The 18,524-nt window shown below is 46.0% G+C and overlaps 1 protein-coding gene across 1 annotated transcript in view; it reads left to right on the top strand.

Annotated features, from left to right (window-relative positions):
* Positions 1-1,299: 1,299 nt before the first annotated feature.
* Positions 1,300-18,524, top strand: part of LOC139053090 (O-acyltransferase like protein-like) — a 54,832-nt gene continuing 37,607 nt past the window's right edge. The window contains exons 1-8 of the mRNA XM_070530238.1: positions 1,300-1,732; positions 5,202-5,410; positions 7,394-7,514; positions 8,140-8,233; positions 11,849-11,937; positions 13,297-13,479; positions 14,839-14,932; positions 16,176-16,274. Coding sequence (XP_070386339.1) covers positions 1,318-1,732; positions 5,202-5,410; positions 7,394-7,514; positions 8,140-8,233; positions 11,849-11,937; positions 13,297-13,479; positions 14,839-14,932; positions 16,176-16,274 — 1,304 coding nt within the window. The 5' untranslated portion in view covers positions 1,300-1,317. The remainder of the gene's footprint in view (positions 1,733-5,201; positions 5,411-7,393; positions 7,515-8,139; positions 8,234-11,848; positions 11,938-13,296; positions 13,480-14,838; positions 14,933-16,175; positions 16,275-18,524) is intronic.

Here is an 18,524-nt window from a genome sequence, read left to right as displayed (position 1 = left end):
CTTAGATTTAGGTGCACGTTAAAGTGCCCCAGGTGGTCGAAATTTCCGGAGTCCTCCACTACGGCGGGCCTCATTATCAGAAAGTGGTTTTGGCCCGCAAAACCCCATAATTTTGTTAAAAAAGAACCAGGTGAAGAGCAATTAACGAAGTCAACGGTATGACAACAGCTCGGCTGGTCAGCATTAATAATAGTCGCAGGTGAGCCGAACGCCAACCTTCAAACAAGAAAAATACAAAACGTTTTGTGAACAAGGCTCCCGGGCCCCATATTACCTTTCACTATAAAAGATATCATATAAAATTAACTTTTGTGATTTGACGTCCCGAAATTGCACTCTGGGTTATCAGAAGCGCCGTAGTGGAGAGTCTCTGATTTAACCTTCCCCACCTAGAGTTCTTTAACTTGCAAATGTACGCGAGCGTGTTTGCATTCCACCCCCATCGGAATGCGAATCCAGCCCACGACGTCATGCTCGGCACAGCAATGCCATAGCCACTGAATTAGCACGGTGCGTCATATTAAATCTGTTGTATCGCCGTAACAGTTCACCAACTCGCTTAATCTTCATTTTGGCATAATTCTCAATGAACACGGGGAACTATCATATCAACTGCAATGCAGTCCTAAAAGTGAAGGGGAATATTACACACACACACACACACACACACACACACACACACACACATATATATATATATATATATATATATATATATATATATATATATATATATATATATATATATTCTAGGAAAATTTCAGCGATGGCCTGGCTGAATGTCTTCGAGGAGTTTCTGTTTACTTTTTTCTTTTTCGCGGAGCCCAGTGATACAGGTTCTATGCCTACACACTGAGCAGTGTTCAGGTGGGGTTGAGTTGCACCACCGGAAAAGGCGAAACATTTGGATTCTATGTCCTACGCGTCATTCCGACGTCATTCAGCCAGTAGGCACGTCCGCGCCAGCCGTCTACTACACAGTGCAGTGATCGCCCCCTTGCCGCCGCTGGCTTTGTGGACAGAGAGCGGCGCGCTGCTCTCGAGCGGTCGCCGGACTGTGACGCCCGCCCTTGAAAGGGGCTGACGTCAGTCGGGGTCAAGGCGTCCGCGGGTAAACCGGTTCGTGACCTTTGTGAAGGTATTACGTTTATCAGTTCCCCCTCGCCTTCGATCATTATCGCGCTGCTTCCTTCACCTCGATGACCGTGGCAGATCAGTTCAGGAGAGAGCGATTTTTTCCGTAGATGCAAAAGCCGCGATCGGCCCGATAGGGCGCCAATAAAAGGCTCTAGCAATGACCGGGCGCGCCTATGAACCATGAAGTTGTTACTGGTGCTGCTCGCGTTCGTGCCACTCCTGTGCGCCGAAGATGGCCTCACAGAGGCCGTCACCGGCAGCACCACGTCCATCGCGACCATGGAGACGACGCGTGAGAGCACCACCGAGACTACTACAGAGACGACGACTGAGACCACTACCACAGAACTGACCACAGAGGAGTCGACGACAGAGTCAACAACCGAGTCGACACCCTTCGGGCACACTGATGTGCCGGAGGTGACCACGCTAGACTTGGAGGATTTCATCGACGGTTTTGTGAAGGACTTGTCCAAACGAATCGGACCTTCCATTTCTGTCATACTCTCGGACGAAAACATCACTGAAGAATGCTCCGGCGCTCTGCTCAAGGTGATGCTTGGACTACGAAGCAAGTCTCCGTGGGCACTGTTCAGTAAGTCGCAGATTTCGATTGCCCGCTTTAACGCGCCCTGAGTTTAGCAGTAAGAAGTAGCAGTAGCAGGTCAAGTGTTGATAAATGTCGTTACTACAATTGATTTAACGCCACTCTTGACCAAACTGCTTGCAGCGGCACCAAGCAAATGCAACGCGAATCTTGACCACAATGGCCACTGAAAGAAAAGAGGCTCTCCGGTATAAAATCCGTAGAGCTCTTACCCCAGTGGTCAATGGTGTCAGAAGCAAGGAAATGCAGCCTTCTCTCATATAAAAACGCTGATGTCTGCTAGAAAGCGCGCAATGTCTCTCTTGTCTCCGCTGTGAGCTCACAGAGTAGGAGGAAATATCACATTGGGGATACTTACTCTAGCACATTTTCTGAGCATCCAGTCTCCACGCATTTGGCTTAAATGGTCTTTCGTGTAGAACAAACCTTTATATAAATATAATGCGCCCTTTAAATAATTTGAAAGCTGTTCAGGAATAAAGATGATGTCTAAGGAGCATCCATACATGCCCTTACAGAGTGCATGCATGCTATTCTGACCGCAGATTTTACCACGCAAAGTAGCATACTGCTATGGGCGATGGATTATGCTCTAGTAAACGGTAAATTAGTTCACAGCTATAGGAGGTCCAAAACTTAGTGAGTAGAGCAACATCCCCAGTGACCCGCTGTGGTTGCTTAGTTGCTGTTCTTGGGCTGCTAAGCACGAGGTCGTGGTATCGGATCCCGGCGATGGTGGATACATTTCAATGCAGGCGAAACGCGAAAACACCTGTTTGGGGGCACCTTAGATTTGGGGGCACGGTAAAGAACTCCGGGTAGACCAAATTATTGTGCCTCATAATCATAAGTGCCTCATAATCAGATCGTGGTTTTGGCTCGTAAAACCCCGTAATTTTAACATCTTCAGTATTTTAAAGAGAGAAATAGAGAAATAGAGATAGATTCATATGCCCCTTCCCGGAGGAACCTATATAAATTTTATCGCAATCACAATAAGCCCCATCGCGACTATCAAATACAAGTGCTCTGGCACACAGTTTTGCAATATATGTAAGTGTAAGTTCCTGCTTTCCTTCTTTCCTTTTTTTTCCTAGTCACTCTCTGCGTGCAGTGTCATCTCGTTTCACAAGGTCTTGCCGCTTTCTGAAGCACTTATTTGCCTTCATGACATGCCCTTCGGCAGCTGTTTTTTGATGTTGCCCAAATGCCCTTCGAATTGGCCGAAAAAATGCGAACAGGTGCCTTGGAACTGTTTTTTTTTCCTGGCGCACCTTTCGACTCGTTGTTTCGCACCTGCCTTGCCCAAATGGGACAGCGTAGGGATAAGAAATTGAGCACGCAAGACGCGCATTTGGCAGCACCGATATGACGAGATTACGCGGAACTTAGAATCCGGTGCATTATTTATTGTGACATAAGTCAGCTTAGCTCCATGACATACGCTGCAAGCTATACACCATACGAGGCATTATTAAGGTTACGAAGAAGATTGTGGACAACAACACGCGTCAATGTAGATCGAGAAAAAGTAGCTGCGAGGATAAAGCCTGTGCAGACTTGCTATACTGCTGCGCGACTCAACAAGCTTACCTTAATCACCGTTCGCTGCGCATTTGTTCGCTTAGAAAAATTTAAGCCTGCCCTGCAAAGTGCCTCAGGCATAACAGAAATGATAACATGTCGTGGCGCAATGCAGCATACTTATGACTAAGACACATGACTCTTGATGCCACAGTGATAACAGACGTCTTGCGTAGCATCTGACTCGGGTAAGATTAGGTGAACTGTGCTCGGTAAACACTTTCTTCTCGTAATTTCTTTTGAAGTCTGGAAGAAAATTGCAACGTGCAAGATTTGGGCCTTAATCAGTTTTTTTTTTTAACGTGGCACGCGTTCCGAATACTCGTAAATCCAGCAGACGTTCAAACGAATGAAGTCCTCTTTTTGTACAAAATATGAAGTACGTTATTCTAAAGCTACTTTGGAGCAAATCGACGGTATCTCCTATAGGGTACCACAGAGGCAAAGTGAAAACATAAATCTTGTAAATTGATCAAGCAGTAGTCCCAGAATTTTCGATTCTAATTAAAGGTACAGTTCGTGACCAGTTCTAGATACCCTGTAGCTTCGAAGATAGTGTTACAAACCTGCAATATCTTAAGTTTGGCTCTCTTTCCCTGGCCTTTAGCAATATATAATAAAACGACGCTCGATTCCCTTCGCGCCGTAGGCTTTTTCATCACAGCCGTCACTGACGGAAAGCTTTTGAGTCCGTAAGCCTCAGCATTGGCACAGGCTTACCCTGTGTAAGAGCTCCTTGTATGAAAGTGCCGAATAAGTACGCGGCTTACATAACAACACAGTTTGTTTTGATGTAACTTGTATTAAAGACAACGCGCACTGAACTTTATCGCGTCCCTCGAAAAAAACTTAGTACTTGTGCACTTAGCTCAATACGTCTATGATTCACACTGTCCGCGGTGAAAGAGAGAGACAGTTTAATGATATCTGGAGAGGTTAGCCTATAGCGGCAAGCCTGGCATACGATACACCAGGTGAGACGGTGAGGGACGAAAGAAAGAGAGTAAGTAAAAACATACATACATACATACATACATACATACATACATACATACATACATACATACATACATACATACATACATACATACATACATACATACATACATACATACATACATACATACATGCATACATACATACATACATACATACATACATACATACATACATACATACATACATACATACATACATACATACATACATACATACATACATACATACATACATACATACATACATACATACATACATACATACAACACGCACACACACTAGCACGAAAGTTAGTCATATAGTCTCATTGAGGCCAGTATGGCCCAGGAATGCTATAAGAGCTCTGGTGGAGTGCATTTGAGCTCCCGGGCAATGACACGGTTCAAGGACATCCCGCAGCTGAAATCGCTTGTTTTGTCTCATGTTAAAGGTGTTCCTTGAAGATGCCCTTGAGGTTACAGACGAATTAGAAACACAAATTAAATGTTATAAGTACTCGTCAACACCGCCGGTGGGACACAATGACATGCTGGAAAAATATATTAAAATCTGCGGACGATCTATAATTTACCAGCAACCTAGATGTCATTGCGCTGCCCTATTTTTTGACGAAAACTTTATGGTTGGTGTTTATAATGGTCTTTAGAGACAAAAGCAAGTGAAAGGGAAGATTACACGCGACATAAGGAGCAGACAGGATGCGTGCTGGCCTTCGTGACAACCTTTCTACTCCTTCCTTGTGCGTGCGTCTTCGTTAATAGAAGCTGGACATGCACCAACGTGCCCAACATTAAGTAGTGCTGGCAGTGGGTTGAATCCTACAGCAGTGCTCACGCCTTTTGCATTCACTAAAGAAAGACTGTCCACATTCCAGTGCTGGATTCGAACGCCCGACCTGCTCCCGGCACCTTGAACGGAGCGACGGGATCGTACGGCGACTACGAGGAGTGCCTGGACGTGCACCATCAGCCTTCCAATGGAGACGCAGCCATCTTCGGCCAGTACTGCTCGCTCTTCATGACTCTCCCAATCGGCTTCACTCGCAAGTCGGCCCAAAGGATGCAGAAGGACGGTTACTTCATGGTGAGCATTCACACGCGTTGCAAGCACGTGAGCGCTTAAGTGAAACCACTGGCTGGAAGGCGGTAGTACGTGTGTTCTGCACCTACAGACAACAGCAGAACAAAGCAGACCTTCTAAAGGAAATGAAAACGCTGTAACGCTGTACAGGCGGGTTAATACCGCGCCGTGGCAATGGAGCTCTCGAGTACTTCCAGTTTAGGGAATTTGTAGTCGGCATGTGCAGAAAAAAGGTGCGTTTTGTCTCGCACTGAATTACCGATTTCCCCTTCAGAGCGGCTGCGCAGAATGCGCCACTTATTCTTGCACTGAAATGCCGTAGAAAAAAGGAACGACGCTGCTTGACAATTTCACTCTCCGCACGCCTGCGCGAAACTAATCAAAGGCATTGTGAGCGGGGTCTCTTCACAGCACCTGTGCCACGGCAGCAAGGGAGACATGCAAAGTGACACTTGTGGTTTAGGATGCTGTGCAAAGCGCGATTTAGGTTCAGGACATTTATTTAATGTTTGATATTAAATATTTTCAGTAGCGACCATTTATATCATTTCAGCTAGAAAATCAATGGGGAAGCAGCTTCAAGGCGTTTCCACTCTTTCGCGCAGGACAATTGCTGTATCGTAGCAGGCGCGACTAAAGGCGAACGTCTCCCAAAAATTCATATCAATAAAAAATATGCTATGTCCAGCAGTTCCCCGCTGCTCTACTAAGTTTTACCCCGCTTCGTGTTCAGCTACGTAAGCTACCTCCTCGTAGCAGGACGTTTTCACTGGCGAATTATTAAGCCATCATGACGCGCTTCGGAGGCATAATCACTACGCTTTCTACCTTTCCCTTTTCCCGTACACGGTAGCCAGCCAGACGTGTTCTGGTTAACATTACTGTTTTCTTGTGCTTTATTTCTCTCATTCTCTCAATTTCGCTATCGAGAGGGCGCGTGTCCCCGGCAGCTGCGAACGTGAAGGCAAAGCTATTGGCGATACTATTTTCTTGCTGCGCCTGCTTTTCTTGTCCGTAGTAACTGCGGTTTTACTGACACGCATTGTTGGACCATGAGATCAAAAGAAGATATTACATCAGAATAGGCCAAGAAACAAATAACGTGAAAGCTTTGTGCAGCGAGGGGAAGAATGGGCGACTGTAAGCTTTCGGCAGGTTTCCTTTTTTACTCATATGCTAGCGCCGTCGACTCATAGGGTCAGCAGTGCTTGCTGTGCTGTCGGATCTTGTAGGCCTGCAAGTATAACCGCTTCGCATTGGTCTTTCTTTGGTCAGTTTCATTCTTCTTCGTACTTCCAGCATTTTCGAATTTAAGTGCCCAGGAAAGCTTCCCATAAGGGGCTGGCACCTCAACAAAGTATTTGGATTGCGCCTTTTACACGGCTAACATACATTCACTGGAGGCAAAGCGACAAAGAAAACGATATGCAATACCGCGAAAGCGACTGCACTGGCATCTTAATTTCATTGTTGTCCCATCCGCTGCCGCACCGACTCACTGTTGTCTCCATTTAATGTTTTTTAATGCGTGAAAATTTTCTGGTCAACGAATATAGATTGGCAAAGCTAATATTTGGTAAGACTTGCGTCTATTTATTGGTGAAAACACACTGTATATTATAAGATATTGTAATCACTTGTTGGCCTCCAGGGAACTGACAGTGTGACAGTCAGCGCTTTTCTTGAAAAAGTATGCAGGTCACGAATGCTACGTTCAGGAGATGTTGTTTTTTATAGACTTTGCCCTTTTGTTGCCTCTTTTCCATCGAAACTTGCCAGCATTACAAAATACCTAGAGCCCTTTGCAAAAGTGAACCAACTCATTTTAAAAACAACTTTAATTTCCTGTAATAACGTAAGAGCGCAACAAACTCTTCGTTTATTACACTGTATGCCCAAAGCACTGCGCTGTGACATACGAACTGCATGCCTGAATAGAGCGCCAAGCGGTGAACCTGACTAAGCTTGTGCTGCGTTTCATTGCAGGGTCGCCGAGCACCAGACTTTTTCTCGTCAGATGAACGAAGTTACTTCAAGGGTCAGCGGTTGGGCATCTGCTTGCCACAGCTTTGCACGCTGGCAGACGTACGGCGCATGGTTGGCCTGAGTAAGTAGAACACTTTGCTCTCCTACTTGGCACTTAGAGCTTAGGGACGCTTGTGGGTCCGCCGTTTTGTATTAGATGCACTGAGCTGGTAACATTCGTGGGAGCGAAAGGCAGTGACTAAGAAATTCGATGGAGGGTTTGTACGAGGAGCAGATGAATGCTCCGGGGAGATATAATGCGAAGAAGGCGAGGCAGGGGGAATCATCCACAAGAACGCCTGTTTGTTGTGCGACACTGCGCAAAGGCTAATAAAGGAATAAAAAGAGTAGGAGAAACATGAATAGGCTATAAATATTCCAGGAGTTTCCGCGCTGACACATCCTCCCTCCCCTCCTCCCCCTTTCCCTTTTCTGTCTCTCTCAATACCTATGCGCAACAATGGAGGAGCATGAGTCACTAATGTGAGTGCGCGACTTTTACTATTGAAACCAAGCAAATTGACATATTTGTTGGGAGCATCGTCTCACGAGGTTACATTTATCCTGCTCCGTTCTCTGTTGATTGCACGCAATGTGTACCCAAGCTGTACGTATTTTAGAGACAGAAAGAGCGTCGACTTTGTCTTTATTTCGATATGTATTGATAGTTCTGTTACTTCACGTTCTTCTTGATTTGCTTCCCATAGCACTTGACCCCTATGGCTTCAAGTACCACGTCTCAGGTTGCGACTCTATACTGAATGAAGACAGGAACTGGAACTCTGTGCGAATTGGCATGGTGTAAGTACTGTTTTTACAGTTTTAGTAAGTTCTTTACATGGCCATAAAGATTTTGGATTTCTCGATGCGCACAGCTCGATAATTGTTTCACGATGTCACAATGAGCAATTCCCGTTTGCGTCGACCCATACTTTAAGGAACGGTGGCACCTTTGGAAGTAACCTGGACAGATTCTTAGTAGGCAGTGCATATATTACCCGACGAGACGCTGTAGATACAAGATGTGTCAAGTACAACTTGCAAAAATTTAGGCTTCGTGGTCTTTACACATATTTTTTTTTTTGTTCAGTGACACAGCAACTACCATCGACTTATAGAGCCGCATGACGCGCACAAGTCTTTCTCACCCGCCAAGCCGCTACCATTCGAAATTTCCAGAGACGCTTGGATTTTTCAAATTAAATCTGTGGCATTTCTAAAAGGACTCAAACGGCAAAGAGGACTTGGACTAAAACGGCATGCTTGGCGCACTTTATGAATAACGATATTTCTACGACGAGAGACAGTGAGGAAAAATGGAGCGAGTGCTGACCTCTCCTCTCGTTTTTCCTCCCTATTCTCTCCGTCCGAATATGAGCACGGCGTCTACCGCGAATGTCTTGTTTGTATATAGTGGCTGGCGGACAGATTACACAAGAGTGGCCTGCTGTTCACCCTCCTCGTTACCAGTAAAATAATATATATAACGCTGCAGAGTTGGCTTCAAAAGGAGAAAGTTCAAAGCATCTATTGCGTCTGGCCTTCGGGTTTCTTTTTTTTTCTTTTTTTCCCCTCTAACGATGTAGCCATAGCGCCTGCACGCGAAGTGCTTAAAGCGTAGCTATTCCGCCGGCTACGTGGCTGGGGAAAGACACTTCTTTGAGACTTGCGTGTGCGCAGCAACATGCACGTAAAGAAAAAGCTGTGTACAAAAAACACAAACCAAAGAGTAAAAAACGACAACAACATAGCTTCGTGTGACATAAATAAAACTGCATTTACGCGGTCTAAAGCGTGACATGTATTATAAGTGCTCGAACCAGGAAATATGACGACAAGGATAAAAAAAAGAAATCCCAGTGTCACTGATAGAGTTCTTTTTTAGCACTGGTAAACATACCTTTGAGCATGAGTAGTTTTTTAATGACTTGTAGGAGTAAACGGTGGAGGTGAAATCTCACAAACTTTCGGTTTATGGTTCGCTGCACGCTCAATACTGTCAGCTAGCATGTCTCAAAGAAGGAGGGGGGGTGGAAGTGAAAGGCCAGGCCATCAAGCTTCCCCCCACCCCCCGCACCTATCTGGATTCACCAGCGCATTGAGTCTCTATAGCTCAACTCGGGCACTACGCTTTGCCTGATATATTGCGGATTAACTTATTTTACTTATCCTGAGAACATGAAAACTTTACCAAAGCATACGTATATACACAATAGTGTGAGACGCTTGACCCACTAGGAACGTTCTAAGTTAACTCTATAAAAGATCTAGGTCAGTGTAAGAGCCACCTCCGGTGCGATGAAGAGCGATTACGTCTTCCCAGCTTTGTTGTTGATTTGCATATCGCAGCTGTTCTTTCTGCATCGCATCGTGCACTCGTCGCTGCTTAAGTAGTTTCTGATGTAGATGATAATACCTTTGACTTGGAATCAGTTCCTGACACACATTCGGGAGACGACAGCACGTTGCCAAAATCGCGCCATTGCCAAGAAACTGGCGTCACGCCAACGCGACCGTGACCGAGAACGTTGGTTCGCACTGCCGGGTTCGTTGCCCAAGCGCTTCGTGTGTGCAACCGGTCGTCCTTGAGAGCACTTTGCACACATGCGGACTGTTCCCGCGAGGCTGCTCCCCTTCTCAGTCTTGAAAGGGTTGCAGTCATTTGTCTTTCTCCATCTGTCGCTAAGGTCTACGATCCGTTAACGAGCGCAGCCGAAACCAGCCGGGATTTTTGCTGTGGCGATCGTCTGTCCAATGATCTCATAACTGCGAGACACACAGAGCCGGATTATACGCGTCGGCGTAGAACCATACTCTGTCTTTTAAGGTGCATGAGCCCAGGTTACGCATAAAGCGTAACCTGAGCTCTCGCATGCCGTATGGCTTGCAGCGAATTGTAAGCTATAATGTTCCTTTGCCTTGCGTCTGAAAAAGCACCGTGTTTATAGTGTCCACGACATATCGCTGCACGAGGTAAAGCAGTTGCAAGGCGTGCAATACGCCACAGTTCCTTCGAGACGTCAAATATGAAAAAAAAAACAGCTTTCGTCGTTCCCGCCTGAACTATACTATAGGCTTCATAAAACAAGTCTATACATATATACTTGTTTCACTATAAAAAGTCGTCACAACTGCTTCACAACTGCCAATATCTTACCCTTAAACGGCTCTTTATTGCGCGTTCTAGATGAGCGTGTCAATAATTGTGTATTCACAATATATTTGTTTGGCTACAAATCACATCAGTGTGTCATTATTGTAGTTTTCATGTTATTTATGTATTTCTGAGCTTCTGTTCTTGCATAGGTTCGACCCTATAAATTCGCAATAAGCTTTTCTCTCTGTCTCAACCTCGTGATAGCGGATGCAGAAAGGTGTATCACCCGACCTTAATAGCCAGAATACACGAACTGTAATTCAGTTTCTTGCCAGCACCGTGAGGTGTCTCATACAGGGGGAACGCCTACATAAAAAAAGATCGCTTCTGTCAAACAGGCGAGGCCTCTGCGTACTTCGGAGTGCCCGTGCGTGCACTCCGGTGATCTCAGCCGTTTCTTATCTAGCACTACAGAGAACAAAAGTCTGACGCACAATTAAAAATTACATACGAAACATAAGTGCACGCTAAGCAGAATTAAGCATGAAGCGAGAAAATAGGTGGCTGGCGTTGTACGTTCTTTCTCGTGCTTGCTGCGCTCTATGATATCAATAAGATGTAATGTTTGCCCAACATGACTCTGAGGAGTGCGCCCCCTTGGGCAAGCCATTTCTAAAACCTCTTTCATAATTTTTTTATTTACACGGTTGTAAACTGGAGACGCTGGCCTCGATGACGCCCGAGTTCGCTTTTATTACGTCCTCATCCGTGTCCTCCCAGAAGCACTGCGCACTATATGGCTTTCTTGGCACCATTATTGCGATTGTAAGGGCCTGAACCCACTTCCCTTAGTCCCACGAAATTCTGCCCCTCACGTACAGGTATCGCCGTTGTACTACTGCCGCCTAGATAGGAACGCGCTCAAGTTCGTTGGACGACGCCATATTTGGCGATGACGTCAGCGTGAACTACCTACGCTTAGCGTAGTTCTCCCAGGCAGCCTATCGTAGCGCCTGTTCTTCTTCGGTCTTCTCGCCTGCCTGGCTTCATAAGTGCCCTGTCAATGGACATCAGCGCCACCACATGCAAACAACTCTGAGAGTAACGGTTTCACCGGCGTACGGAAACGGTGACCCGGTTTCCTGCCTCATAGCTGCTTGGCGAAATAAAAACAATCACATGCGGAGGTACAGGTCAGAAGTAATGCTGTGCATTCAATGCTTACGCATGAATAACTGGGGACTGTGGTTTCTGATAACTCAATGTTCTCGAAAACAAAGACTTGCTCATGGGCTGGCCCCAAAATGCGCGATGTGCAGGTCTTTAATAGCGGTGCTCCTCTTCTTGGTGCTCTTGTCCACCGGGCTCGACCTCTTCCTGAAGAAAGACAGCCGTGCTCGTAGTGAAGGTATGTGAAAAGAATATCTTACCACATAATACTTTGGACATGCTTGCGGAACGGTGCGGAATAAAATAACCTTAAGAAGGCGTCATTGAATGCCTAGGCTGAAGCGGAACTTTTCTCACTCTTTGAATTAGTGTTTGACAACAGTGCCACAATGTGAGAACATCGGCGCTTTCCTCCAACACTGTGGCTGCTCGATGCCGCACCATGTATGTATAACGTCTGCTAGGCTGACGAGTTGGACGCCTGGCAGAATCCTGGCGTGAGAGTTGACGTTAGTTGCAAATCTTTCAAAGGCTTTCTGGCAGTGTTGAGACCCGTCGTAGTTGCTTAATGGCTATGGCCTTTTAGAAATGTTTTTAGGCGCAAAAAATAAAACGCGGACAACAAAATAAAAGACACGGACAGGCGCACACTCGCAATTGATTTCTATTTTCCCCGATGCTACACGAGTGTGCACCTGTCCATGTCTTTTATTTTGTTGTCCGCGTCTTATTTTTTGCGCCTAAAACCATTTCCAAAAGCCATGTACCAACTCGCCCGGCAGCCGACGTTACTAAAGTGGCTAGGGTGTTGGGCTGCTAAGCACTAGGTGGCGGGATCGAATCCCGGCCACGGCGGCCGCATTTTGATGGGGGGCGAAAGCACCCGTGAACTTAGATTTAGGTGCACGTGGAAGAACCCCAGGTGGACCAAATTTCCGAAGTCCCCACTACGGCGTGCCCCATATCAAATGGTGGTTTCGGCGCGTAAAACTCCAGAATTTTATTTTTAATTTTAAGTAATGTTGAGCAAAGGGGAAGATGGTGTCACGAGCCTAGTTTAGCAAATACAGAAGGGCAGAGTGAATTGTTGCGTAAACAAATTATTCTGGTAATACTATTTAATATTAATTTGGTAATCGTTAAAACCACTTCAGCTATTATGCGGATTTGTGATGTTTTCTCCGATATATATATATATATATATATGTGTGTGTGTGTGTGTGTGTGTGTGTGTGTGTGCGTGTGCGTGCGTGCGTGCGTGCGAGAAGGGGGTCAAAGGGTAGCCGTCATGTAAATGCCACTTTCTTGGCAGTGTGTAAAATATGTATACTTGTAGTCCAATTTGGTTTTGTCCATGCCATTGTGCCAACTAATTAACAAATCAAATGTTCAAGTAAACGCTTAGGAAAAATAAAGCTCAGACTTTCTGGCTCTCAGGTGACACCAAGTCTAAAACAAAAGAAAGAAGAACATAAAAAATAAAAACTTGTTAGCCAACAGTAGCGTTGAAGCGTAGAACACAATATTCCTGCTACAAATCGTTATATCGCATGATGGCGCTCACACACTAATCCCGACCGTTTCACGGTTCGTGCAGATTCAGCGTGGAAATACCTCATGGCTTTTGCGGTGACAATTAACACAAGAAAGCTTCTCAGCTGCAAGTTCAAAGAAGGTTCGGACAACCAGATCTTGGCGAGTTTTGCCGGCATCAAAGTGTTCAGCACAACGTGGGTCATTCTCGGACACACTTACTTCATCGTGGACATCAGCGCTCTCCGTAAGTACAACGCCCATTCACGAGGAGAAACTGTATTTCATCTGGAATGTGGAGTACGTTTCTCCTTTATTAATGTGTTTAGCAGTCTTCGGGAAATTCACGCACTTGCACTGTACTAGCTGCCTTCTATCTGTTTTCCTGCGAACTTCGATCGATGAGTGGTCCAATGGGTGCAACGTCGGGTTGCTGGGCTGAGGGTACAGAATTTGAAACCAACCGTCGCACCAACTTGGGTCACTAGGTATGCCTGCGTATGCGCCGCTCTTCAAAGACAAACAAAAAATAATAGGAAGTTTCTCCGATGCCTGGCGGAATGAAAACCGTGTCATGTATACTCACGAAATCCTGTCTGACTATATATTCACAAACGTGCCACGTGCGGACTTCGCGGTGGCACCCCTAGATGGCGCAGCATGTTTAGTGGGAAGCACGAGTGAGGATCCCGGTTTCATGCACGGCCTCATACATAACGTATCTGTGCGGCGGTAATACGGCGTGTCGCTACAAAGCTTCAATGTTATTCGCAATAACGTCGACATTCATCGTGACATGAATTCTGCCTGAATTTTTTCTTTACTCGCAACTACTTGTCAGTGCGAATATACTTCAGTACCTGTAGGCGGAGATTGATAACCTACCCACCGTGGTGGCGTAGTTGCTTTGGTGTTGCGCAGTTAAGGCCAAGGTAACGGTATTAAATTCCCGTCCGCGGCGGTGGCATTTCGATGGGGGCTTAATGCAAGAACACCCATGTACCGTGCATTGGGTGCCCGTTAAAGATCCCCAGGTGGCAAAAATTTACCCGGAGTCCCCCAATACGACTTGCTTCATAATCACATTGTGGTTTTGGCACGTAAAACCTCGGAATTTAATTTTTTAGATTAATAGCATGTACTGATAAACCATTCGTGATTCATGCAGACGTAGCTGCAAAAGAACGACACAGTTATTCAGCGCAAACATCCTTCAAAATGGTCTTATCAGCCCAAAAACTTCGTCTCCAATCGAAATGCCCCCACCATCACGTTTCGTAAGTTCTCAGCGCTCCTGAATCGCATTCACATAGCCCAATGCTTCACTACCAGTAGTGTTTGGTATGGAGATCATCTTTGTACAACTTGTATAGAGAAGGCACTCGGCATTTGGGCGCCCAATCATGACACTTTGTGGTGCGCTCATTACATTTCACTGCGGAACGTGGATTTGCAATGTCGAACAAAAACAATGGAAGTTCATAAAGAGAGCAAGATGTTAATGAGGTTCCTAAAGCCTCTCCGGTCGCTGCCCCATGACACACCGTGTCAGCGTGCTTGTACGAGAATCATGAAAATGCCCCCGTTTCTCTTCGTATGTCTGCAGGCAGCTACTTCAAGGTTATCGACGCCACAGAAGAGCCCTTCTTCACATTGATCGGAAACGCCTTCCCAAGTATCGCAACATTCTTCTTTATTGGGTAAGTTTGCAGGACCGCCAATTCCTGATATGCAAGCAGGATCTGCACTTCAAAGAGGAAAGCTAAAAGCAAGGGTTGGTGCTTCCTGATCTTGATGTCAGCCCTTGATCGAGTGGTGAGGCGTGGTCGGGAACATTAAGAACAATTAGTGGAAGGGGCGGAAAGGCAGCGTGTCACGCGATGGGGAAGTAAGCTGGCGTGGTATCCTTCCCCAATGTTTGTCGTTAGGTTCATCTCTGTGTTGCCATTTAACAGCGACAATACTAACTGCGGAATCTGTGCGCCAGTCAACAAGTTGCACAAAACGAGAGTTAAGAATTGCCGCGTCTATGACGAGGCTCTGCTCCCTGTTATTTATAAGGGAAAATTGCTACATGCGAATGAACGAACTGCGTAAGGGTACCGTTAAGGCTGGTCGGTCGATGCTCGTTAGAACAAAAAAGCACGCAACGAGAAGATAAGAAATAAAGGCACATATTCAATGGCATGTCCGTGCTATTTATTCCTGTCCTGCCCGTGAACGCTGTAGTCTACTAATGAACACGTGTTATCGCGTTCAGTACATCCGTGTTCAGGTACTTTCCAGGACAACCTGGGGTCGCTGACGTACTAAAGTGACTTTAGAGTGCTACGACGTTAGACTAGGTTCTCAAGTGGCTTAAGCACGTTAGACGACGCGCAAGGGCAATGCGCTCGAGGTAGAAGTAGAAAGGGCCTCGCCAACCTTTCAGCAGTGCCAAATCGTCCCTATGCTTTAGTTGTCTGCTTTCCTCGGATGTGTTGTGCTTACATCGCTTATATCGCAAGACGATAATGCACTGGCCCGCAAGGAGCGTGAATTCCCCTGCTTAGCGTCGAGGGCTTCGTCATGCATGGTTCACCACTGCTTGAGCTTCAGCTGATGTATTATCAATTCGTGATATAGGCACAACGTATAGAAAACCAACGAAGGAAAGCGCAGGTCAACTGGCTGTGGGAGGGCTGTGAAGGTAGGCACGAATTGAACATGAGGTCGCATCTAATAGAACTGGAATGAAGAACGTCTACATTGGCGCACTAACGGATCCACATTGATAGCGAAGGTGATCCCGTGTAATGCGATAGCGAACTGTCGATCCCGTGTAATGACCAGGTGCCTCTGTTAATCAATTACGTCTAATACTTGATTAAAGAAAAGACCACATTGCATTCTTCTTGGCTCATGGCCTTTGCAACAGCTCTCTCTTGCCCCCTTTCTTTTCAGTGGATTCCTGTTGTCCTTCAATGTGCTGAAAAGAATGAAGAATCTCAGGGGTCATTACCTCATCGTCCTGTGGATCATGCTGATTCGTCGTTACATTCGGTAAGAACATTCTAGTGCTGTATGAAACGAGGCAAATTCGTTTCATTGTATAATTTGCACGTTTTTATCATCCGCTCACTAAAATATTCGCCCTTGGAGAGTGTCCTATAGCTATACAATGGGGTTTCGCACACATGCACAAAACAGCGTACTCACAGAGGATAATTTCCTCTGTAAAAGGGAGAAAAATGTAGAAAACCTACCAGAAACAGCCAGCAAGTATTAGTTAACAGTTCGAAAACTGCTCTAAGGAAACTTTACTTATTGAGCGTGAACTAATCTCACAAAAGGGTTTTACGGCTGTACATCGATAGCATTGCACGCACATGTTTGGCGACGCTTTAGTTTACGGTGGCTCGTCTCAATTGGATGCACCCATAACATTAGCCTCTCTTGGGCGCTAGCAACATATTACTGTACGCGTAACTGCATTCATCTAGAGGTGGTAGCGTGCGGATTAATTCCAACGACTTGCCTTTGTCTCCATCGAGAATCGCTGTCTCAGAGATGGTTACTGAATGCGGGACAGATCTCACTACTTGTGTTGCACTTAAAAACAAATCCCATATACAGCGCACACAAACCAATACGGAAAGGCACACAAGCACACGCAGTAAGTGCTGACTTCCGAAAAACCAAAGAAGTTGCAGTAGAGTACGATGCATGCATTGCCGATGGTGCGGGTTTGAAAATGCGATACATATTGAATTGTACTTTATGCAGCTGCTCCGGTTTTCTTTTTATTGTGTTCTCCGCTCAGGGAAATACCTATCGCTATTTTGCAAAAAAAAAAGAAATGCTACAATTGAAGGTTAACGCTGGTTGTGTGTGATGGAATTAATTGTGCGCCTTAGTTTTCCTTCTCGTTTGTTGTGAGGTGTATATCACGACCTATAATTTGCCTAAGGACACACCTTATGACAGCAGAACATCCACTTAAAATATAGTCCACGTTAAACAAGTTTATACCACTTCAATTGCACGAAATACATAAGCTGTCGGCCCACATCCTAGTTAGCTCACCGCAGTCGAACCAGCCAAAATCAACGAAAATCTTTTGCAACTGAACGCAGGGAATTTCGTTCCCTTGCTATTAACTACTTAATTTGATTCTATCACCTACTTATTTTGATTCTGAGAGCGCGAACGAACACTCAACAGTCCTCTGCAAGTTAATCAGACAAATTACTAGCATCTAAACACTTAGCGAACCTACTTAGTTACCCCATGCTTTCTCTGCGTTACAGAACCCTCCCTCTCAATCTTTTTTAAACTTAATTTTGTTGGCCGCATTACCGTTCCTCGTTCTTTTCTTGCTCGTTTACGCGGCAAGAAACGTGGCTTCATTTGGATAGAAGGGCACATCGCGCCTCGACTACTCGTAACAGAGCGGCTCATTCTCAGTTTCAGCCGGTGAATATTTAACGCGACCGGCAGTGCGCGGGCGGCTAAGCTGCGCTCGCGACTCGGCAGCGTCGTTTCGTAGTTCTCGGAAGAGAGCAAAAACGTAGGGACGTGGTGCGCAACAATGGAGGCAGAAAGCCCTCTCACGGCAGCGCCAGTTCACTTCCTGTTTTACCAGAAAATTAAATTTCGGTGAAGCTGAAGGGTTAAGCCTTGAGTACTGCGAGAGCCGCTCAACTCTCGACCAATACGGGGACAGAAAAGATACAAAGAGTTGGCCGAAACAAGCTGCTCGCTGCATGGGCTCACGTCTTTCTCTGAAGCTATCTTTCTGCCCGTCCGTAGAAGTTTCTTGGGCAAATCGCCGCGGGGCAGTTCGCGCTGCCGCCTGTCGCAGTGAGGCCTTCAGTTATATAACCGTAATCAGGCTATCTCTAAACCACGGTTAAGTACGAAAGGAAGGCCAGATCGTCAACGGTGATGGCGACTTCTCGGCTTATCGAAACGGTCGCCCTTGACAGCCGCTCAGAACTTCGGCCGTGAAGGAGGCTTCGACCTACATTTAGGTAACGTCGCCGCACGACGATAAAGCCGACACGAGTGCACGCACGGTAAGGAAAGCAGGCTTGGCATTCCTATGGAAAGCGGTGCAAAGAAAACACTTCCGTGTGTAACTACACGTGCTCAGTTACGAAGGAGCTGCCTTATCACCAAGACCGGCCCGCAACGCAAGTAGAAGCGTGACCCAAAAGAAAACTTTCCGTTTTTAGTTGATGCGTAGCCAGGGGTGCGAGCTAAAAATGCATAATTGAGGTCAAGCTTGTCGCTTTTTTTTTTCTTCCCTCC

Source organism: Dermacentor albipictus, chromosome 1 (assembly GCF_038994185.2).
Source record: "Dermacentor albipictus isolate Rhodes 1998 colony chromosome 1, USDA_Dalb.pri_finalv2, whole genome shotgun sequence".
NCBI classification, from domain to species: domain Eukaryota; kingdom Metazoa; phylum Arthropoda; class Arachnida; order Ixodida; family Ixodidae; genus Dermacentor; species Dermacentor albipictus.
Note: the sequence above shows the minus strand (reverse complement) of the source record. Positions and strands in the feature narration are given on the sequence as shown.